The 25138-nt window shown below is 41.6% G+C and overlaps 1 protein-coding gene across 3 annotated transcripts in view; it reads left to right on the plus strand.

Moving 5' to 3' along the window:
* Pik3r5 (phosphoinositide-3-kinase regulatory subunit 5) overlaps positions 1-25138 on the plus strand; it is a 94188-nt gene that overhangs the window by 60647 nt on the left and 8403 nt on the right. For all 3 annotated transcript variants that reach the window (XM_012949787.2, XM_045131936.1, XM_045131937.1), the window contains exons 3-6: positions 106-206; positions 2324-2392; positions 3132-3270; positions 24267-24336. In XM_012949787.2, the coding sequence (XP_012805241.1) occupies positions 106-206; positions 2324-2392; positions 3132-3270; positions 24267-24336 (379 nt within the window). The remainder of the gene's footprint in view (positions 1-105; positions 207-2323; positions 2393-3131; positions 3271-24266; positions 24337-25138) is intronic.

Below are 25138 nucleotides of genomic sequence, written 5' to 3' on the forward strand. Positions count from 1 at the left end.
ATTCCCCAAAGTAGTGTTCCAGCATAGATCCCCTTTCTCTACACCCCTGCCTGAGGCTGGCCAGACTGCTGAACTAACCACTGGCCTCTCTTGCTCTCTGTCCAGCTGGGCTGTGTCTGAACTGCTGGAGCCTGCAGGAGCTGGTCAGCAGGGACCCGGGCCACTTCCTCATCCTCCTGGAGCAGATCCTACAGAAGACCCGAGAGGTGAGGGCAGCAGGAACAGCTGCACCAGGCCCTATACCGTCGAGCTCTCTAAGTCACCGCTGGTGTCTCTGACCACCAGGGAACATGCCTAAGGCTCTGGGCACCTGTGAGCTTTGCGTTTCAACCTTGCTTGTATACTGAAGACTTCTAGAACAACATATGAATGTGTTTGGGCCCCTTGAGTTCTTTCTATTGGGAGAGTGATCCGTAATACCGCTGTGCAGATTCATTCGCCATGGACAACTTAATTTTCATGATCTTATTTCAGCAGAATTTAAATTTCCAGCAAAAAATTATTCACTAATATTGTCTCAAAGTCTCAATAAAATTTTATACTTGAAGACATAGTATATCTGTTGGTGCAAAAAACACACCAGTAGTCGAAGGAAATGGTAATTTATGAGTCAGATGATTAAGAAAAGTTTTTTATTTATAAACATTTAAAGACCCATATTCCCAGCCTCCTTTAATATGAAAAAAAATGATAAAAATCCATAGATTTTGTTAAAATCACAAATATAACCAACATATCATCTGGAATAAAGTCATCAAAATTTTGAATAAATAAATAACATGAAAAATGATACAATTTCCACACAAAAAAAAAAAGACTTCTAGAAAGAGATATCTTCTTTCTAGTGTGAGCAGGTGACAAATGCTTCAGGGTCCACTTTTTAGGACAGACATTCTCTGTAAGTCATTGACTAAAAAGGAAGGAGGGAGCTTTACTAAATTCCTTTCTTTAAAAAGGTCTGTGAGGGCTGGAGAGATGGCTCAGTGGTTAAGTGTACTTACATGCAAAGCCTGACGGTCCAGGTCTGATTCCCCAGTTCCCACATAAAGCCAGATGCACTAAGTGGTGCATGTGTTTGCAGTGGCAGAAGGCTCTGGCAATCCCATCCTTTCTCTCACAAAAAAATAAATAATTTTTAAAGTACTGATTAAAAAATTAAATAACCACAGGGCTGGGGAGATGGCTCTGTGAATGAGAGCTGTAGCTGCTCAAACGTGAGGACCTGAGTTTGAGCCCCAGCACCCACAATAAAAGCCAGGCACGGCCACACATGCCTGTGGCCCTATTGCTGGGGGCCACAGAGATAGGAGGATTGCCGCAGCTCCCCTGGCCAGCCAGTCAGTACAAAAACTGGCGAGTTCCAATGTCAGTGAGAAACTGTCTCAGGGAAATAAGGTAGAAGAGCAATAGAGAAGGACATCCATTGTTTTCTTCAGGCCTTCACATGAGGGGGCACATCCAAACTCAAATGTGCATACATGGGTTCGTACTCTACATGCGTAACACACACACACACACCAGAAATAAAAACATTTATAGCGACAGAGGCATGGAAGATAAAACCCATCAGACAGGTAAATCAAGGCCTACTCTTGAAAACTCATACATAGGCTTTCATGACTAAAGTGTGCATCAAAGGCTGAGCTTGCCTGAGGGTCTAGAATGGGCTGAGTCCCCCCAGACATATTTTGGCTCTTTTACAAAAAATTCTCTTTTTTAAGTTTTTATTTATTTATTTTATTGTATTTTATTTTGGTTTTTCAGGGTAGGGTCTCACTTTACCCCAGCTGACCTGCAATTCACTATCTAGTCCCAGGGTGGCCTCGAACTCTGCCTTCTGAGTGCTGGGATTAAAGATGTGTGCCACCATGCTCAGCAAGTTTTTGTCTTTTTAAATGCACAGTTGAGTTGGAAAAGTGATTTTCTCTCTCAGTTGGCTAACCTCCTAAGAAGGAAGCCCAGGTTAGTTATCAAGATGTCCAAGATCATTGCCCTGGTGTCGAGTCTACCTGGTGCTTCTAATCACTGATGGAGGCAAACCAGCTCAAGAGCCACGCCCCTCTAGAGTGGTGATCTCAGAAACCCAAATATAAAGAGCTTGTTGCCATCGACTGCAGGAGAGGGCTTTATAGAAAGGATCAGACAGCAGTTGTGATAGAAATAGTATCTTTTCAGGAGGAAAGAAGGAAAATTCTAAACTGGAGCCTCCTGAGGTCATCTAGCACATAAGAAATGGTAGGGCTTTCTCTGTGCCTCCAGCCCCCATGAGTTGCACAGTGGCCCACGAATCCTGCAGCGCTTTAATCTCTCTTCCTCTCCACAGGTCCAAGAGAAAGGAACCTATGACCTCCTCACCCCACTGGCTCTGCTGTTCTATTCCACTGTCCTGTGTGTAAGTCCAGGTGGGCCAGAGCAGGAGAGGGAGAGGAGGGAAGAGCAGTCTCCACCAGGAACCCGGGCTGCACACCTCTGGTGATAAACACAGAGAGAAAGTTTGACATGCAATGACACTTGAGATGGGTTTCTACCTTCTGACGCCTTTAGAGCCCCCAGATTCTTGGGGAGCCCTCTAGTAACTTCCTGTGGCAGCCATGGTGCCTGGCATCTCAAGGTTTCCATGGAGGAATGGTGTCTTAAAATGTTTGCAAGAGATTCTATGGGAAGATTTTATGTTCACCTCATCTCCCCCCTAAGTGGTCAGCTTTGCTTCGTGTGATCCGCTGGTTTCCACCAGACTGCTGGTGTCCAATGACTCTGCTTGCATTGGACTTGGTCTACTCAAATAATAAAGACATTTGCCTCTAATGAGGATGTTTACGTACACATCGGAGATTGTTCCTCAAAATGAGTGACAACAGTGGTCCCATTTAGAATAACCTCTGAGTTTCTCAGAAAGGCTCTCTCAAGTATTGGATAAGCATATCTGTCTGGTTACCACAGAAACACCCTGGGCACTATCTTGCCCATCTGCAATTAACTGTCTGTAGTCCCATTTCTTCTTGACCTTGTCCTGAGACATACTGCTCCTTCTCCTAGGAAATGTATATCCTTTGTAGAACACTCCAGAAAGGGAACAGAAGCTATCCTGGAATATTAGTAAGCTCTTTCTCACTTAGACCTCTCCGTCCTAGACACCACACTTCCCACCAGACTCAGATCTCCTTCTGAAGGCATCCAGAACCTACCACCCATTCCTGACCTGGCCTGTTCCTTACTGCAGCATCTGCCAGGAACTGCTCACATTCATCGATGCTGAACTCAAGGCACCAGGTGAGTATTGAGGAGGCCAGTGCAAAGGGCTGGAATCACATGGCCAGGACGGTCCTAGCTCCTCTGAAACAGTTATTCTTGCCTTGCCTCAGCTCTGCCCGTGCTCTGGTCACAGCCTTGGAGTCTCCTCTTCATGGTGCATGCACAGTCAGACGGCTGAGCTTGCACAGGCTAAAACAGGAAACATGGCAGGAACAAATAAGGAACAAATTTTCAGGGAAGCTACAAAAGGCATTCAGGCCAGGAAACCCCACCACTTGGCCTATGCCTCTGCTCTGCTGAACCACAAGGTCTCCAAGACTATGCAGGTCACTCATAGAAGCCTTTGGAGTACTGAAAAGAGACCCTGGAGCAAATAGGCAGTTGCATTAGTGGATTGACCAGGGAAGGTGACTGTCCTGAGTGGTCAAGTTGACAGTTGCTTTGGTAGATGTGGATGAGGACTTTGAACTCATATGGTTTCATATATGGGAAAAGAAAAGTAGGAGTTCTTGAGAAATTACAGGTCTTGTTATTAGATGGGAAGGAAACTTAAGACAACTGTGATTGAACAAGAGGAAAAATAGCTATGATTAATTGAGAGACTGTCCCACACTAGTAATTTATCATGGTACTGTTCGTAGGAATAAAGTCACATAACATCTCAATAGATGCCTCTAAACATTTGATTAAATACAGCACTCTTTCCTGATATTCAAAACTCCTCAACATATGGAAAATATTGCCATAAAATATTTTAAATATGGCACCAGCCCAAAGTGAAATGCTAGAGACATTTCCATTAAACTCAAGTACCTTTCTGTTTTTGCTTATAAGTATTTTGCCTATGCAAAAAGACAAAAATAAAGACTGTTTCCTCATCTGGAACAGACATCATTTTAATTGCTTAGCACACAACCATTTGTTCATCTAAGTCTAAAAGAATCATTTGAATGAAGTAAGAACTAGAAGAGCCATACTTTAAGCTATTCCATATACTAGCACCAACCAGAAGAAAACAATTCAGGGGAAACAAACAGCTTGTGGTAGCAACTAAAATTATAAAGTGGTGGCTGGGGAGAGACGGCTGCACTGTTATGTGTACTTCCTGCCCAAGCACGAGGGCCTGAGGCCCACAAGCATGAAACCACTCAAGTTGGATGCTCTAGATCCCACATAAACAGCCAATGCCTATAACCCCAGTCCTGCAAAGGGTAACAGAGACCCGAGGATTGTAAACAGCAAGCTCTAGAATCAGTGAAAGACACTGGCTCAAAATGAGACAGGGCAGAAGAGCAATGGATATCTGAGATTCTTCTCCAGCCCCCACACGAGTGCCCCTCTCCTACCCTTATCCCACTCCTGCTTCAGGGAAGGGCATGGGATGTCACAAGGACACATAACATGTGTGTACATCACACCACACACATACATCACATAACACATACACACAAGCTACATGTATGTATGTATGTGTGTATATATATACATATATATACACACACACACACACATACATATATTAACGATAGAAGACCAAGACAAACAAGTTTCTTGGGCCAATTTTTTTAATCTAATGCACAGAGAAAATGGCAGGATCTGTAGAGAAAGGGAGGGAAGCTTTGGAGCCCTGGGTAAGGGGAAGGAGGAGGTTTTTAGGGTTTTCCTCTAGGGGAAGAGGGAAACTGCTCTTCCCTGGGGGAGAGGCCCTGCACGGGATGCAGGGGACCTGGACAGGGAGGAGTTGAGTACCTGTGACTCAAACCTAGCTGATCAGGTGCTTGTCTGGACCATCTATTGAACTCCTTTGGAGCAACCTACTTCCCTAGAAGTCCTGTTTACTCAGGCACACAGTGGGTAGGGCGTTCTTGAATTCTACTATTAAAGGAATGTGAATAACCAACATAAAAAAGATAGACTTTACTGAAAGACAAAATTGAAGCCAGTCATAGTGGCGCATGCCTTTAATCTCAGCACTTGGGAGGCAGAGGTAAGAGGATCACCATAAATTCAAGGCTAGCTTGGGACTACAGAGTGAATTCCAGGTCATCCTCAGCTAGAATGAGACCCTACCTTGAAAAAAAAAAATGAAGTGACATATTGCTAGGTTGGATCAATATCCTAATACTATCAAGTGATAAGAAAATAAATGTAGCCATAAGTAAAATACCAAATTAAAACTTAAAAATTTGAAAAATAACTAAAGCTTATAGGAAAAAAAATAAAGCTTTTATTTATGCACCTACTCTGTTTATTCTTGAAGAAGAGTAAGAATGAGATATTTCCCATACTATGTCCTTGAAAGTACTATAGTACTATGCTCTTAAAATAGCACATATCAGTATAAGAATAGGTAGGTAAATGGAACAAAAGGTAACCTCTAGAAATAAATTAGAAACATAATAGTTTTACATGACAAAGAGATATCTTGAGGCTGGAGAGCTGCTCAGCAGTTCAGGGCACTTGCCTGCAAAGCCTAATGACCAGGGTTTAATTTCCCAGTACCCATGTAAACCCAGATGCATAAAATGGCACATGCATCTGGTATTCTTTTTCAGTGGCTGGAGGCCCTGGCATGCACATTCTCTCTGTCTGCCTGTCTCTTCTCTGTCTCTCTCTGCTTCTAAATAAATAAATTAAAAGTATTTTTTAAAAAAGAGGTGTCATTGGGGCTGGAGAGATGGCTCAGCAATTAAGGTATTTGCCTGCAAAATCTAATGACCAGAGTTCAATTCCTCAGTACCACATTAAGCCAGATGCACAAAGTAGCACATGCTTCTAGAGTTCGTCTATAGCAGCTAGAGGTCCTGGTGTGCCCATTCTCCCTCTCCTTGCAAATAAATAAAGAGGTATCTTTAAATCATTGATAATAAAAGTCATTTAAGAAATGATATCAAAATAATAAAAATAGGAAAAAGAAATGACAATTGGAAGATTATTAAAAATTGAGAAATATTTTTTTCTTTTTCTTTTTGGTTTTCGAGGTGGGGTCTCAGTCTAGCCCAGGCTTACCTGGAAATCACTATGGAGTCTCAGGGTGACCTTGAACTCACAGCAATCCTCCTACCTCTGCCTCCCAAGTGCTGGGATTAAAGGCATGCGCCACCACACCCGGCAAAATTGAGAAATTTTGATCTTTAAAAAAATCCAAAAATGAAGTCCCATCTCAAACATAAAACAATTTATAGATAGGTGAAAGGCGTAAGTGTGGAAGCAAGACCATAGAAGCAGTTCTATGGAATTAAGGTGGGTAAAAGTTGTCAAACACGACCTGGAGGCAAATGTGTCAAATTGCAAAAACCTGAAAGCAGAAAATTTAAGCTTGAGTAGAATGTAAATGACAAACTAAAAATACTGTGACAAAAACTTCAGGCTGGAGAGATGGCTCAGCAGTTAAGGAGTTTGCCAGCAAAGCCTGACAGCCTGAGTTCAATTCGTCAGTATCCACGTAAAGCCAGATGCACAAAACAGTGCATGGCTCTGGAGTTCATTTGTAGTGGGAAGATGCCCTGGAACACCCATTCATTCTCCTCTCTCTCTCTCTTTCTCTCTCTCTCTCTTTCACTCTCTCCTCTCTTTCTCTCTCTCTCTCTTTCCCATTGCAAATAAATAAAAATTTAAAAATATTTTTTAAATCAAACTCATGGAGAGTTCTTTTGAGTCAATTAAAAAATAAGCTGAGGAGCTGGTGAGATGGCTTAGTCGTTAAGGCACTTGCCTCTAAAGCCAAAAGACCTCTGTTTGATTCCCCAAATGTACAAGGTGGCACATGCATCTGGAGTTCGTTTGCAGTGCTTGAAGGACCTGGTGTGCCCATTCTCCCTCTCTCTGTCTCTCTCTGCCTCTCTTAAATAAATAAATAAAAATAAAATTGAAAAAACTAAGATGAAGCCAGGCGTGGTGGCACAAGCCTTTAATTTCAGCACTTTAATCCCAGGCAGAGGTAGGAGGATCGCCAAGAGTTCAAGGCCACCCTGAGACTACATAGTGAACTCCAGGTCAACCGGGACTAGAGTGAAACCCTACCTCGAAAAAATCAAACAACAAACAAACAAATATAAGCTGACACACAAGTGGAAATATATATAAGGACTGAGCAATGACCACCCCAGAAAATAGTCACCTTTTCTAGTAGTGAAGCAATACAAAACCAAAGAGTGAGATACTTCTCCCCTTCCAACTCCATGAAAGTACCAGTGTTGACAAGGGAAAGGGGGCTGGACTGGCTTTTCACCTAGCAATTCCATGGATCTTTATGTGTAACGATGGCTGTGCAAAGATACAGCTGCAAGATGGTTCATCAAATGCATTCTTTCTAATCAGCAATGAATGCCAAAAACCTGAAGATTAATCATGGTTAGTAGATGGTAGCAAAGTCATTTGGTCAAATGACATTCAATGATCAAAAATGACATTAGAGAAGCAATTGCTTAGGTCAAAAGATGTTGACTAGGTGACTAAGAAGCACATACCCCAATACTATGCCCATGGCAATCCCGTTTTGTTTTTCCATCAAAATGTATACTTGGGCTGCAGAGATGGCTTAGCGGTTAAGGTACTTGCATGCAAAGCCAAAGAACCCAGTTTCAATTCCCCAGGACCCAGATGAAGCTAGATGCACAAGGTGGCCCATGTGTCTGGAGTTTGTTGGCAGTGGCTGGAGTCCCTGTTGAACCCATTTTCACTCGCTCTCTCTTTCTCTCTGACTATTTCTCTCTCTCTCTCTTAAATAAATAAATAAATTTAATTTAAAAAAAAACTATACTTGCTCCAGTTCTTGTTTAGTATTGGCAGCTGGTCATTACACACAAGTGAACACAAGTATTGTATCTCATCTCCTAACTCAGGGGCCCTAACCAGCTCAAGACTGAAGTTTTGCTTATAAATTCCTTTGGAGTAGTCTGTGACTTTGTTTCCCAACCAATCAGTTCACCTATTTTTTCCTGAACCAATTAGCCATCTTTTTTTTTTTTTTTAACCAACCATCTGTCTGTCTCTTAACCAATCATCTATATGTTTCCTCCAACCTATCAGCTTATCTGTCTGCCTCCTCCAACAAGTCAGTCACTTGCCTTTTCCTTAACCAATCAGTGGCCTGATACAAATAGGAAAGCAGGTAGGAGGTAAGCTTGGCTAACCCCAGTCTTTATATAGTTGAGAGATCAAGCAGTCCCTGAGGAGAAAGTGTTAAACACTGAAAATACTCAGGCACACATTAGTAGACAATCTGCCAACCTAACTGTCCACTGAACTGACCAAACAAGTCAGGTTTTGTTTTTTTTTTTATGGACCCCTGTTGGCTTCTTGCTTTTGATAGGAGGTCCCTTTCCAGGAGGCAGAGCTTTTCTTTCCATCTACAATTTCAAGAGAGAGGCTGCAAAAGGCAGAGGCTTCGGCAGGACCTTCCATGATACCAAAGAATGCAGTGACTCCTTTTCTGTGAAGCGGATGAGGGAAATGATGGATGGGGGAGGGTGTCACCTGTGAGGAGGCCACTTCCCAATTTCAGATAGAACCAGCTGGCCGACCCTAGTTGAGTACATGTTGTGTCTTGAGATAATTTTGTGGGTTCTTGGGCAGATGCACTATTCTCATCAGCCCATCAAGCAGACATGGAGTGGCCCAGACCTTAGGATGATGGGTGCTGAGCCTGGGCAAAGAGAGCCAGCCATAGATGGTAGAACTGGAATGAGGGTCCTTTGTCCCAAAGCAGAGAGGGCCTGGGAGCCATTGCTCACTGCTGAGAACCCTCTCCTTGGTGTTGCCCCTGAGATTATGTAAGGCCTCAGATGCTTAGAGAGGGAAGCACTCACCAAATTACTCATGTTAGAAACTTCTCTTCTTCAAAGGAAAGCAGAACTGAAATAGGAAACCATTAACTCTCCCTTACGTCACAGCATCGTTTTCAGAGTTTAAAAACTCCTGAGCCAGGCAGGGTGGTACACACTGTTAATCCCAGTGCTCTGGAGGCCATGAGTTTGAGGCCAGTCTGGGACTACATAGTGAATTCCATCCAGATCAGCCTGTGCTACAGCGAGACCCTACCTCAAACAAACAAACAAACAAAATTCCTACAGATACATAGTGAGCTCATGTCAGAGGTGTATTCCATTTGTTGTTAAGGCAAGGGCAAAATGGTAGATTTATTAAAGAAAGATGAGAGGGAATGCCATACGCTTTTCATATAAGCTAGTATAAAATGTTAATATCACATATAAAATTAGCTGCTGTCATTTATAGGATAGGGCCAGAACCTTGTGTGTTATCTTTTGTATGGAACAAAAATTGTTAGTAGCTTTTCTCTTTTCTTTTTCTTTTGGCTGACCTGAAATTCACTATGTAGTCTCAGGGGGCCGTGAACTCATGGCAATCCTCCTACCTCTGTCTGCTTGTAGGTTTTCTTGCTTCTACAAGTTAACATCAAAGTTCACAGTTGAGCCCTAATCCATAGTAATTAGCAAGTTAATTAAAATTACCTTCTTCTGGGTTGGAGGGATTGCTTAGTGATTAAGGCGATTGCCTACAAAGTCAAAAGACCCAGGTTCAGTTCCCCAGGACCCATGTAAGCCAGATGCACAAGGTGGTGTGTGCATCTTGAATTTGTTTACAGTGGCTGGAGGCCCTGGCGTGCCCATTCTCTCCCTCTCTCCCTCTCTCTCTCTCTCTCTCAAATAAATGAATAAAAATTTAAAAACATTTAAAATTAACTTCTTCTACATGACCCGAATGTAGGTTTGTTTAAAAGTGTGAAGTTTGAAAATATTTTTGCTTATTTATTTACCTGCAAGGAGAGAGAGAGAGAAGAGGTGCACAATAAACTTAGTGGTTATCTCGGCTTAATACCAGATTGCTGTGGTTTCAGATCCTGAATCTGGATCTGCTACTCACTAGCGATGGGGCCTCAGGCAGGACGCTGAGCTTACATCAAGTTCGGTCTGTCCATCTGCACAGCGGGGGCCCAGCCCTGCTTCCTTCAGAGCAGACTGCAGGGGTAGATGCACCCTGCTGGGGGCAGCAAGCATGGGGATGGAGAGAACTTAAGAGGGGTCACAGGCAGAAGATGACAAGGGAGCTGAGGAGCTGAGACCTCTACCCATGGAGTCTCAGGGTCTGGTTGCTGTGTTGATTGTGGCTGGTAACAGAGGAAGTGGGCTGGTTATCAAGGCTGCCCCCACTTTCTTCCTGACTCCACTCCTAGTGGGGCAATCTCCAGCCTGCACTTGGGTGGCAGAAAATCTCATATCAGTGCCATCAGTTCTTTTCAGCACAGCCCTCTTGGGGTTAGCCCACATGTTTATTAAGTATTGATTAAGCCCCTGTTCACACTGGTATTGTAACTGCCTATAAAGGTGTCTGGAATTCTGAGTGATGCATGGGCACTTCGTGTATTCATTCATTCATTCAGGCATTTTGTTTTGTTTTGTTTTTCGAATTAGGGTCTCACTCCAGGCCCAGGCTGACGTGGAATTCACTCTGTTGTCTTAGGGTGGCCTCAAACTCACGGTGATCCTCCTACCTCAGCCTTCCAAGCTCTGGGATTAAAGGGATGCGCCACTGTGCCAGCTTGAATTGAGGCGTTTTTGAGGCAGAGTCTCACTTTAGCACAGTCTGAACCTAGAACTCACTCCATTACCCAGACTGGCCTTGAACTATAATGGGATGCTTGGGATCCATGAAAATCCTTGAACCCCAAACCCTAGGTTTGTTTCTAAGTTTAATCAAAGAATTGAATTTAAAAAGATTAAGAAGGATAATTATTAAATTATTATATTTACTGAGGGAAGTACAAAGCCAAAGAAAGGCACCCGGGTGGCTAGAAATCTCACATGGAGGTCCTGGGAAAACCATGGAAAAGAAAAAGAGAGAATAGAAAGTTTAAAGAGCTCCTGCCCTCTGGGAAGCTGGAGGGAGATAAAGAGCCTATGTGGAGAGTAAGGCCTACTTAACTGTCCTCTCAGCTCAGCCCAGTTGGGTCTGGGCAAACCCAGGCCCAGCAGAGGGAAAATTCATTAACAACTGAAAGTTCCCAAGTGGTCAGGCAGCTCAGAGAGTGTGCCCTCCACTTGCAAAGGTATTTATAACCTTATAGTGATGGTCCCTGTCTTCCAGCTCAGGTGAACCAGAGGGACACCTGGTTGGTTAGGGCTAGGGGCTGTCTCAGGAAGAGGCTAGCCCTGATACCAAATTTTGGGGGCTGAATTTGACCCACTACAATGTTTAAATCCTATGAAAGACCTTTCTCCCAGGAGGGGTTCAGGATGTATGTGGAAAAACAGGCCTAGGGGACCAGGCAAGAGATAAGAAGTCAGATCATCTTTGATTTCTAGCAAGAGCAGACTTCCCTGTCTTTGCTTACTCCCTCTCAGATCTCATGGCAATCCTCCTACCTCAGCCTCCCGAGCACAGGGATTAAAGGTGTGAGCCACCACACTTAGTGATATGGGCACTTTGTGTGTGTGGTACTCAGCAATTTTCAAAGCACACAAACCTCAAGGATTGCTTCTCACCCAGACCACTGACCTAGAGGGTAGGAGGGAGATGTGATAACATCCCCACTGTGTACTGAGTAAGAAAGCTCACAGATACTCAGCTTTTCCTTATAGTAGCTATAAAGTCAGTATAAGAGAAGGAACACAGACTTCAGTATGACAAAGACCTATATTTTGTCACTTGCTAGTTAATGACTTTGGACAAGTTGTTTAAGCTCTCTGAGCCTGTGGGTCAAGAAGAGGACTATCATTGTTAATAATGAAGAGAGATAGATGGCTACATGTACTGTATGCTGACAGTGTAGTCAACACGGCCAAGTGTTGGACCCATGTATTTTCAGAAGAGCTCTTGGCGTGGTGACTATTACACCTGTTTTTTTTTTTTTCAGATGATGAAACAGGAGCCTGATGGCATGCAGCTTGCTCACAGTCACACAGTTAATTAGCAACCCTCCCTCAGGAGCCTTTCTGTTTGTGACCAAACAAACTAAGTATAATTCTTTCCAGAGCCATCCGTATCCCTGCAAATTTCATAATTTTGTTTGTCTTTCCTGCTAAATAGAACTTCATTGTATAAATGTACCACATCTTCATTATCCACTCATCAGTTGAGGGACATCTAGACTGGTTCCATTTCCTAGCTATTGTGAACAGAGTGGCAATAAACATGGATGTGCAAGTATCCCTAAGGTAGTGAGACGAGTCCTTAGGATATATGCCTACGAGTGGTATAGCTGGGCTATATGGTATATTTATTTTTAGCTGTCTCAGGAACCTCCACACTTATCTCCACAATGACCGAACCAGTTTACATTCCCAGCAACAGTGTAGAAGGTTTCCTCTTTTTCTGCATCCTTGCTAGCATTTATTGTCATTTGTTTTCTTGATGATAGCTATTTTGGTGGGAGTGAGATGGGCTCTCAAAGTAGTTTTAAGTTGCATTTCCCTGATGGCTAAGGATGTAGAGCAGTTTTGAGATGTTTATAGGCCATCTGTATTTCTTCTTTTGAGAACTGTCTATTTAGTTCCATAGCCCATTTCTTAATTGGGTTGTTTGATTTCTTATTTAGTTTTTTGAGTTCTTTTATATCCTGGATATTAATCCTCTGTCAGATATATAACTGGCAAAGATTTTCTCCCATTCTGTAGGTTGACTCTTTGCTCTATTCCCAGTGCCCTTTGCAATATAAAAGCTTTGTAATTTCATGAGGTCCAAGTGGTCAATTACTGGTCTTATTTCCTGAGCAAGTGGGGTTATATTCAGAAAGTCATTGCCTATGGCAATATGTTGAAGGGTTTCCCCTAATTTTTCCTGTAGCAGTTTCAGAGTTTCAAGTGTGATATTAAGGTCTTTGATCCATTTGGACTTGATTTTTGTGCATGGGGAAAGATAAGGATCTATTTTCATCCTTCTACATATAGATACCCAGTTTTCCCAGCACCATTTCTTGAAGAGGCTGTCATTTCTCTTCAACGAGCATTTTGTTGAAAATCAGGCGGCTGTAGCTTCCTGGACTTACATCTGGGTCCTGTATTCTGTTCTATTGATATATGTGTCTGGTTTTGTACCAGTACCATGCTGTTTTTGTTACTATGGCTCTGTAATATAGCATAACATCAGGTATTCTGATACTGCCAGCCTCATTTTTATTGCTCAAAATTGTTTTGGCTATTTGAGGGTTTGTTTTTGTTGTTGTTGTTGTTTTTGTGCTTCCAAATGAATTTTTTCTATTTATGTGAAGAATGCCATTGGAATTTTAATGGGGATTGCATTAAAAGTGTAGATTGCTTTTGGTAAGATTAACATTTGCACAACATTGCTTCTTCCAGTCTAAGAACAAGGGATGTCTTTCCATGTCCTAGTGTCTTCTGAAATTACTATCTTGAGTGTTTTAAAGTTTTCATTGTAGAGATCCTTCATTTCCTTGGTTAGGTTTATTCCAAGGTACCTTATTTATTTATTTATTTTTTGAGGCAGTTGTGTGTGGGAGTGATTCCCTGATTTCATCCTCAGCATGTGTGTTGTTAGTATATAGGAAAGCTACTGATTTATGTGTGTTTATTTTATATCCTGCTACATTGCTAAAAGTGTTTATCAGCTCTAACAGTTTGCTGGTAGAGTCTTTAGTGTCCTTTATGATTAGAATCATATCATCTGCAAATGATAATTTGATCTCTTCCTTTCTAATTTGTATCCTTTTTTGAGTGTCTTTTGCCTTATTGCTATAGTTAAGACTTCCAGTACTATACTAAATAAAAGTGGGATAGTGGACACCCTTATCATATTCCTGACTTTAGTGGAAAAGCTTCAAGTTTTTCCCCATTTAGTATTATGTTGGCTGCAGGTTTGTCATAAATAGCTTTTATTATGTTGAGATATGTTCCTTCTAGTCCCAGTTTTTATAGGACTTTTACCATGAAGAGATGTTGGATTTTGTCAAATGCCTTTTCTGCATTTATTGAGATGATCATGTGATTTTTGTCCTTTTATCCATTTATATAGTGTGTTACATTTATCGATTTGTGTATGTTGAACCATCCCTGCCTCTCTGGGATAAAGCCTACTTGGTCGGGGTGAATGATCTTTTTGATATAATATTGTATTCTGTATGCCAACATTTTGTTGAGAATTTTTGCATCTGTGATCATGAAAGGGATTGGTCTGTAATTTTCTTTCTTTCTTTCTTTCTTTCTTTCTTTTTTTTTTTTTTTTTTTTGTTCTATCTTTGTCTGGTTATGGTATCAGAGTGGTGCTGGCTTTATAGGTGCTTGGTAGAATTCCTTCCTTTTCTATTTTATGGAAAAGTTTGAGAAGCATTGGTTTTAGCTCTTCCATAAAGGTCTGGTAAAATTCCCCAGTGAATTCATCTGGGCCTGAACTTTTTTTAGTTGGGAGATTTTTTTTTTATAACTGCTTCGATCTTTGTACCCATTACAGGTCTGTTTAAATAGCTTATTTCATCTTGATTTAATTTTGGTAGGTAATGTAAATCTTGAAAATCATGCATTTCTTTTAGATTTTCAAACTCAGTGGAGTATATGTTCTTAAAGTATGTCCTTATGATTTTCTGAATTTCTTTGGTATCTGTTGTAATGGTGCCTTTTTCATCTCTAATTTTATTGATTTGTGTCTTTTCTCTCTTTCTTTTGGTTAGATTTGCTAAGGGTTTATTAATCTTGTTTATCCTTTAAAGAACCAACTATTTCATTGATTCATTGTACTATTGTTTTGGTTTACATTTCATTCATTTCTGCCCTAATCTTTATTATTTCTTCCCATCTACTGATTATTGGTTTGCCTTGTTCCTCTTCTCTAAGACCTTAAAGTGAAGAATTAAGTTGTTTACTTGTGACTTTTCTAATTTCTTAATAAAGGCACTTAAAGCTATAAATTTCCCTCTTAGGATTGCCTTTGTTGTGTCCCAAAGGTTTTGGTGTGTTGTGTTCTCATTATCATTTGATTTTATGAATTTTTTTATGTCCTTTTTGATTTCTTCATTGACTCATTCATCATTTAGTAGTGTCCTGTTTAGTTTCCATGATTTTGTATATGCTCTATAGCTTTTCTTGTTGTTAATTTGTACTTTAATCCCATTGTGATCAGATAGAGTACAAGAAGTTATTTCAACTTTCCTTTATTTGTTATGATATGCTTTATGTCATAATATGTGGTCTATTTAGAGAATGTTCCATGTGCTGCTGAAAAGCATGTATATTCTGCAGCATTTGAATGAAATGTCCTGTAGATATCTGTTAGGTCCATTTGTTCGATGACCTCATTTTATCCAGATGCTTTCTTTTTAATTTTTGCCAGGATGAGAGTGGGGTATTGAAGTCATCCACTATAGTTATCTGTGACCTGAATTCTAATAGTGTTGATGAAATTGGGAGCCCCTGTGTTAGGTGCATATATGTTTAGAATTGTAATGTCCTCCTGTTAGTGTTAATTTTTTTTTTTTAAATTTTTATTAACATTTTTCATGATTATAAAATATATCCCATGGTAATTCCCTCCCTCCCCACCCCACACTTTCCCGTTTGAAATTCCATTCTCAATCATATTACCTCCCCATTACAATCGTTGTAATTGCATATATACAATATCAACCTATTAAGTATCCTCCTCCCTTCCTTTCTCCACCCTTTATGTCTCCTTTTCAACTTACTGGCCTCTGCTACTAAGTATTTTCATTCTCACACAGAAGCCCAGTCATCTGTAGCTAGGATCCCCATATGAGGGAGAACATGTGGCGCTTGGCTTTCTGGGCCTGGGTTACCTGACTTAGTATAATACTTTCCAGGTCCATCCATTTTTCTGCAAATTTCATAACTTCATTTTTCTTTACCGCTGAGTAGAACTCCATTGTATAAATGTACCACATCTTCATTATCCACTCATCTGTTGAGGGACATCTAGGCTGGTTCCATTTCCCAGCTATTATAAATTGAGCAGCAATAAACATGGTTGAGCATGTACTTCTAAGGAAATGAGATGAGTCCTTTGGATATATGCCTAGGAGTGCTATAGCTGGGTCATATGGTAGATCAATCTCTAGCTGCTTTAGGAACCTCCACACTGTTTTCCACAATGGCTGGACCAGATTGCATTCCCACCAGCAGTGCAGAAGGGTTCCTTTTTTTCCACATCCCCACCAACATTTATGATCATTTGTTTTCATGATGGTGGCCAATCTGACAGGAGTGAGATGGAATCTCAATGTAGTTTTAATCTGCATTTCCCTGATGACTAGTGACGTAGAACATTTTTTTAGGTGCTTATATGCCATTCGTATTTCTTCCTTTGAGAACTCTCTATTTAGCTCCTTAGCCCATTTTTTGATTGGCTTGTTTGATTCCTTATTAGTTAACTTTTTGAGTTCTTTGTATATCCTAGATATTAATCCTCTATCAGATATATAGCTGGCGAAGATTTTTTCCCATTCTGTAGGTTGCCTCTTTGCTTTTTTCACTGTGTCCTTTGCGGTGCAAAATCTTTGTAATTTCATTAGGTCCCAGTGATTAATCTGTGGTTTTATTGCCTGAGCAATTGGGGTTGTATTCAGAAAGTCTTTGCCAAGACCAATATGTTGAAGGGTTTCCCCTACTTTTTCCTCTAGCAGTTTCAAAGTTTCCGGTCTGATGTTAAGGTCTTTAATCCATTTGGACTTAATTCTTGTGCATGGCGAGAGAGAAGAATCTATTTTCATCCTTCTGCAGATATTTATCCAGTTTTCAAAACACCATTTGCTGAAGAGGCTGTCTCTTCTCCAATGAGTATTTTTGGCATTTTTATCGAATATCAGGTGGCTATAGCTACTTGGGCTTACATCTGGGTCCTCTATTCTGTTCCACTGATCTACATGTCTGTTTTTGTGCCAGTACCATGCTGTTTTTGTTACTATGGCTCTGTAGTATAGGTTAAAATCAGGTATGGTGATACCACCAGCCTCTTTTTTGTTGCTCAGTATTATTTTAGATATTCGAGGTTTTTTATGATTCCAAATGAATTTTTGGATTGTTTTTTCTATTTCCATGAAGAAAGCCTTTGGAATTTTGATAGGGATTGCATTAAATGTGTAGATTGCTTTAGGTAAGATTACCATTTTCACGATATTGATTCTTCCAAGCCAGGAACAAGGGATGTTTCTCCACTTTCTAGTGTCTTCTGCAATTTCTCGTTTGAGTGTCTTAAAGTTCTCATTGTATAGATTCTTTACTTCCTTAGTTAGGTTTATTCCAAGGTATTTTATTTTTTTTGATGCAATTGTGAATGGGAGTGATTCTCTGATTTCATCCTCTGTGTGTTTGTTGTTAGCATATACGAAGGCTACTGATTTCTGTGTATTTATTTTGTATCCTGCTACATTGCTGTAGGTTTTGATCAGCTCTAACAGCTTGCTAGTAGAGTCTTTAGGGTCCTTTATGTATAGAATCATGTCATCTGCAAATAATGATAACTTGATTTCTTCCTTTCCAATTTGTATCCCTTTTATGTGTGTCTCTTGCCTTATTGCTATGGCTAAGACTTCCAAAACTATATTAAATAGAAGTGGAGACAGTGGACACCCTTGTCTTGTTCCTGATTTTAGTGGAAAAGCTTCCAGTTTTTCCCCATTTAGTAATATGTTGGCTGTAGGCTTGTCATAAATAGCCTTTATTATATTGAGATATGTTCCTTCTATTCCCAGTCTCTGTAGGACTTTTATCATGAAGGGATGTTGGATTTTGTCAAATGCTTTCTCTGCATCTAATGAGATGATCATGTGATTTTTGTCCTTCAACCCATTTATGTAATGTATTACATTTATAGATTTGCGTATGTTGAACCATCCCTGCATCTCTGGGATAAAGCCTACTTGGTCAGGGTGAATGATCTTTTTGATATACTCTTGTATTCTGTTTGCCAATATTTTGTTGAGAATTTTTGCATCTATGTTCATGAGGGAGATTGGTCTGTAATTTTCTTTTTTTGTTCTATCTTTGCCTGGTTTTGGTATCAGGGTGATGCTGGCCTCATAGAAGGAGTTTGGTAGGATTCCTTCTTTTTCTATTTCCTGGAAAAGCTTAAGAAGCAATGGTGTTAGCTCTTCCTTAAAAGTCTGGTAAAATTCAGCAGTGAATCCATCCGGGCCTGGGCTTTTTTTAGTTGGGAGATTATTGATAACTGCTCGGATCTCCATGTTTGTTATAGGTCTATTTAAGTGATTAATCTCATTTTGATTTAATTTAGGTAGGTCATATAGATCAAGGAAATCATCCATTTCTTTCAGATTTTCATACTTTGTGGAGTATATGCTTTTATAGTATGTCCCTATAATTTTTTGAATTTCTCTGGAATCTGTTGTGATGTTACCTTGTTCATCTCTGATTTTATTAATTTGTGTCTCTTCTCTCTTTCTTTTGGTCAGATTTGCTAAGGGTTTATCAATCTTGTTTATCCTTTCAAAGAACCAACTCTTTGTTTCATTAATTCTTTGGATTGTTCTTTTTGTTTCTATTTCATTAATTTCTGCCCTAATCTTTATTATTTCTTCCCGTCTACTACTTTTTGGTTTGCCTTGTTCTTCTTTTTCCAAGGCTTTAAGGCGAAGCATTAGGTCGTTTACTTGCGACCTTTCTAATTTCTTAATATAGGCACTTAAGGCTATAAATTTACCTCTTAGAACTGCCTTCATTGTGTCCCAGAGATTTTGGTATGTTGTGTTCTCATTATCATTTGACTCTATAAATTTTTTGATTTCCTTTTTGATTTCTTCATTGACCCACTCATCATTTAGTAGTGTATTGTTTAGTTTCCATGATTTTGTGTATGCTCTATAGCCTTTCTTGCTACTGATTTGTAGTTTAATTCCATTGTGGTCAGATAGAATGCAAGCAATTATTTCAATTTTCCTGAATTTGTTAAGATTTGCTTTGTGTCCTAATATATGGTCTATTTTAGAGAATGTTCCATGTGCTGCTGAAAAGAATGTATATTCTGCAGCCTTTGGATGAAATGTCCTGTATATATCTGTTAGGTCCATTCCTTCTATGACCTCATTTAGTCCAGATGCCTCTCTGTTTATTCTTTCCCTGGATGACCTGTCAATTGATGAGAGTGGGGTGTTAAAGTCACCCACCACCACCGTGTTTGGTGTTATCTGTGACCTTAGTTCTAATAGTGTTTGTTTGACGAATTTGGGAGCCCCCATGTTAGGTGCATATATGTTTAGGATTGTAATGTCCTCCTGTTGTAGTGTGCCCTTAATCAATATAAAGTGACCTTCCTTATCTTTTTTGACTAACTTCGGACTAAAGTCCACCCTGTCTGATATTAAGATAGCAACCCCTGCTTGTTTTCTAGGCCCATTTGCTTGAAACACCGTCTTCCAACCTTTCACCCTAAGATAATGTCTATCCTTTGTAGAAAGGTGAGTTTCTTGAAGACAACAAATTGTAGGATCCTGCTTTTTAACCTAGTCTGCAAATCTATGTCTTTTCGTTGGGGCATTGAGACCGTTGATATTAAGAGATATTATTGAAAGGTGTGTATTTATGTTTGCCATTTGTGTGTGTGTGTGTGTGTTACTTGTTCTACCTGTGCTCTCTTCTGTTAACTGGTATTTGAGTATGGCTGGTTTTTTCTAGGTTCCTTATATGTGTGCTTTTCCTTTTGTTCAGCATGGAGGATTCTATCAAGTATTTTCTGTAGAGCTGGTTTTGTCTTCAGATATTCCTTTAACCTGCTTTTGTCATGGAATGTCTTTATTTCTCCATCTATTTGGATGGATAACTTTGCAGGATAAAGTAACCTTGGTTGACAGTTGTTATCTTTCAGAACTTGGAATATATCACTCCAGGCCCTTCTGGCTTTAAAAGTTTGTGTTGAATAATCTGCTGTAATCCTGATGGGCTTGCTTTTGTAGGTAACTTGATTTTTCTCTCTAACTGCTTTCAATATTTTTTCTTTGGTTTGTGTGTTTGGAAGTTTGAGTATAATGTGGCGAGGAGAGTTTCTTTCTGGGTTTTGTCTGGCTGGGGTTCTAAAGGCTTCCTGTATCTGTATTGGCACCTCTTTCCCAATTTGGGGAAAATTTTCCTCTATGATTTTGTTGAAGATGCCTACTATGCCTCTGGAGTGGAGTTCTTCTCCTTCTACTATGCCCTGAATTCTTATATTGGATCTTTTCATAGTGTCCCGAATATCTTGAAATTCCCACTCATACTTTTCTATAAGTTTGTCTTTCTCTTTGTTGGACTGCATTAGGTCTGCCACCTGATCTTCTAGCTTAGATATTCTGTCCTCTCCCTCATCCATCCTACTGGTGAGATTTTCTACAGAGTTTTTTATTTCATTAACTGTGTTCTTCATTGCTAGTAATTCTGACTGGTTTTTCTTTATTATTTCTATTTCTCTATTTATGTCTTGTATTGCCTTCTTTATTTCATTAAATTGGTGTCCTGCCTCTTCTTTGATTCCTTGATTTCCTCTTTGATTTCCTCTTTGATTTCTTCTTTGATTGTTTTCATGTGTTCTTTGACCTCTTTGAACATATTTATAATTATTCTTTTGAACTCTTTCTCAGGCATTTCCTCTAACTCTTTCTCACTGGATGACATTTCTGATTCATTAATACTTTTAGGTGGATTTATATCATCTTGCTTTTTAGTGTTTCTTGTGTTATAATGTATATATTTTTGCATCTTGGATTAAGTTAATGCTTGGATTTTCTAGCTAGCTGTGTATTCTTAGCTGTATCAATTGATTTGATGTAATATATTTTCAGGGTAGGACCTTAAGGTATTAGGTGTGGCTCTTAAGACTCTCAGAGTATCTACAAAGATGTTCTTAGGGGTTGAGTTTCCCTGCTATAGGAGTATTCAAGCAGGCTGAGTGGAATAATATACTGGTAGATTCTAAAATTTAACTAAACACTGTACCCATTCCATCAAAAACAGCCCCGAGTATGTATGCAAGAGTAGTTATTATAATGACCAGGTCCTCTATCAACAAAGAGGTTTAGATTTCTGGTCTGTTGAGGTATCCAAGTCAGCTTGTGACCAAGTGAGACCCTTCCCTGGTGCAATCCCAGTTACCTTGGGTGATTGTGGTCTCAGTCAAGTTGCTGCCTGGGTCGTCGGGCTGCTGTTCTGATTTCTGGAGCTGGGCACTTGCTTTTCCTACGGGGCAAACTGAGCCGCTGCTGCCGCCTCTGCAGCTGTTGTAGCTGCCACCCCCGGAGCCACCACCGCTGCTGAAGCTGCCGTTGCCGTGTCCACCGCTGCTGCTCACCCCGAAGCCGCTGCTGCGGGATCTGCCACCGCTGCTGCTCCTGGGTCCGCTGCTGCTGGGGCCACTGGTACCGGTGCTGGAGCCGCTGAAGTTGCTGCCGAATTCTGCTCCTGCTTGGGTCCCGCCGTCAGCCCAAGTTGGCGTGGCCGGGTCCCGGGCCGCTGCTGTGTTCGCTGGAGCTGGGTTCAGGCGGCGGGGGAGGGGAGGGAGCCGCGGCTGCTCTGGTTGTATCGTTTCTCCACGTGTGCTTTTACCTCGCGGTCTGCTCCTCCCTCCGTTGCTCGCTGCCGCTCTCCCCTCACGTTTCCCGAGTTGCGGAGAGCGCGGTGTGAGGGGAAAATCCCGCACCTGGCTTGTCCTGCAGCTCGAGCCGAGAGTCCGGCGGTTTTCTGCTGCTCCGCGGTTGCGGCGGGTAGCCGATAGAGTGTTAATTTAATAAAGTGATCTTTTCTATCTTTCCTCACTAATATTGATTTGAAATCTACCCTGTCAGATATTAGGATAGAAACACCTGCTGGTTTTCTAGATTCATTTTCTTGAAATACCATTTTCCATCCTTTCACCCTAAGACAGTATCCATCTTTTATGGAAAGATGAGTTTCTTGGAGGCAACAAATAGAAGGACCCTGATTTTTTGTTTTGTTTTGTTTTTCAAGGTAGGGTCTCACTCTAGTCTAGGCTGACCTGAAACTCACTATGCAGTCTCAGGGTGGCCTCAAACTCATGGCAACCCACCTACCTCTGCCTCCAAATGCTGGGATTAAAGGCGTGCACCACCATGCCCGGCAAGGACACTGATTTTTAACCCAGTCTACAAGCCTGTGTCTTTTGGTTGGAGCATTGAGGCCATTGATATTAAGAGTTATTATTGGAAGGTGTGCATTTAATCTTGCCATACTTCTTCTTTTGTAGCTCTTCCTGTTTTCCCTTTACTCTCTTGTATTAACTATTATTTGAGTATGTTTCATTCTTTTTCCTATTACCTTATGTGTGTGCTTTTCTTTCTCTTTAGCATGAAGGATCCTTTCGAGTGCTTCCTGTAGAGATGGCTTATTGGCTTACAGATTGGGAAGTGCCTATTCATGATCAATTAATTGTGTGCTTATCCCTCCTGCCACACCCCACCCTACCACATTGCTCTGGGCCGATGACAGGGAGGTACATTATGACAGAAACATGTGGTGAAACAAAACTGTTTATGTCACTACCAAAATCAGAAGATAGGAAGAAGAGCTGACATCTCAGTCAGCTTTGAGGACACCCCGCCCCCAGTGACCTGAAGATCTCCCACCAGGTCCCAACTACTAATGTTTCCATTGCCACTTCCCGTTAGTGTCACTATGGGCCAAGCCTTAGCATATGTGGAACACTTAACACACACACACACACACACACACACACACACACACACACACACACCAGTAACTAAGAGAAAGGACGAGAGCTGGGAATGGTGGCACATACCTTTAATCCTAGTACTCTGGAGGCCAAGGTAGGAGGCTTTCTGAGTTCCAGGAAGCCTGGGATAGACTGAGACCATTCCTTGAAAAAAGCAAAGAGAGTGAAGTAAGATCAAGAGAAGATATGTTTCTCTGGATGTATTTCAGTCAGGTAGTAGATGTACATTTGTCTCCACAGCTTATAAGAAGGAAGGCTTCAAGGTGAGCTCTTTTTTGCAATGTATATTATTGGCCACTAGATGGCAACCCAAGTCCTGAGAGTAGTAGCCACTGTTTTATGGACTGTGCTACCAAAAAAAAAAAAAAAAAAAAAAAAAAAGGTAATAAGCTCCCATTGGCTTTTCATCATGTGACAAGTGACAATTACAGAAACCAAACATCACACATGGGCCAATAATTAAAGCAGTGAGATTCCAAATTAAAAGAGCATGAAGTGGTAATTTTCTGTCATTTACTAAACAAAATTAATTTCCAATCTTTGTTACTTCTCTGAAGTCACAGGAGAGGGAGAGATGCAGGTGGCTGGGAAGGGGACTAGGCTGTAGACAATTCAGAGAAAGTAGGCTCCAGGTAAGACCAAAGCAGAGAAGAGGCGATCAGAGGCTCACTGCCTGACTGGGCTAAAACTGAATGAGGAGGTTGAGGCGTGCCTGACCTACAATACTGTCCACCCCTGACCTCTGCAGGAAGGCACCAGGCCATAGGGGCATAGCGCCAGGACCAGGAATGACTGGGCCTGGGTCCTCCCTCCAGCAAGGCTGCGTCACCAGCTCTAAAGAGGGAGGCCAGGGTGGTGGATTCCAGGAGGGCCTGGGATAAGCTGGGAAGCCAAAGAGGCTCTTCCTTCAGGAAGAACTGAACACCAGGGTAAAGTGACCTACCTGCTCAGGACCATGAAACAAGGCCGAAATCAAACACAAAGGCACCGCCGTGCACTGTTTTCTGTCCTACTGGGCTGTTCAGACAGGGTCTGGGCAGTGTAGCCCAGATGGCAGTGGGCAGCCTGTTGAGGAGAGGATAGCCACACAGGCTGGGGGACTGCCAAGGACAGTGAGGTTCAAAATGGCTTTCGGGCGGAGGCTAAGGTTACAGGGTGGGTGTTATAGGTGAACAGTGACCCGTCCTGGGAGCAAAGCACCAGGCACCCAAGGGTCCAAATACCATCGTCGCAGGGCTCTTCTGAGCTTTGATGGCATGCCCGGCCTGATTGTCCAGAGCCTGGCTTGTGACGAGACCCAGGATTTGACTGCTACAGACCTACGCTCACAAACCTCTGCTTTATGTATTGGCCCACAGGGATCTCCTACCAGCGGCTGGTGAGGGCAGAGCAGGGTCTACCCATCAGGAGCCACCGCAGTTCTACCATGTGAGTGTCCTTGGGGGAGGAGGAGCCACCCTTCCCATAACCTTCACCCAGAATTCTCCTGTCACTGTACCCCGTACCCAGAATTCTCCTGTCACTGAACCCCTCACCCAGAATTCTCCTGTCACTGAACCCCTCACCCAGAATTCTCCTGTCACTGAACCCCTCACCCAGAATTCTCCTGTCACTGAACCGCTCACCCAGAATTCTCCTGTCACTGAACCCCTCACCCAGAATTCTCCTGTCACTGAACCCCTCACCCAGAATTCTCCTGTCACTGCACTCCCTTCAACCTCAGCCATCAAAAACCCCCAGGAATTGCTGGTGACGCTTTATGACCACGTTCAGTTTTCTGGGTTGAGGGTCTTCCCTCATAAAGGGGTTCCACATAAAAGGATGCTGGTCACACATTAGCTCACTTCATTCCTGCTTTTCTGAAGACAGAAACTGGATGCCAGAGAGGCCAGGTAACTTCCCCAGGGCCACAGCTAGTGTCTGAGCTGTGATCCAAACTCCACTCTTTCTCTAGGGAGCATGCTCTTTCCACTGTGTCTCTCTTGTTTCTAAAATGGTGCTTTTAAAAATTCTTTTGACTAAGACTTACAATGCTCAGAAAAATACATTTTAACCTGGCATAGTGGCACCCACCTGTATTCCCAACTGGGACAGGAGGACTATGAATTCAAGGCTAGCCTGAACTCATGTGTGTGTGTGTCAGCCTGGCACAGAAAAAGAGAAAGAGTAAGCTGAAATAAGTTTTGTTTCATGAGTCTACCTCTACCACATAGGATGAGCTATGTCAAGT

Source organism: Jaculus jaculus, chromosome 12 (assembly GCF_020740685.1).
Source record: "Jaculus jaculus isolate mJacJac1 chromosome 12, mJacJac1.mat.Y.cur, whole genome shotgun sequence".
NCBI lineage: Eukaryota > Metazoa > Chordata > Mammalia > Rodentia > Dipodidae > Jaculus > Jaculus jaculus.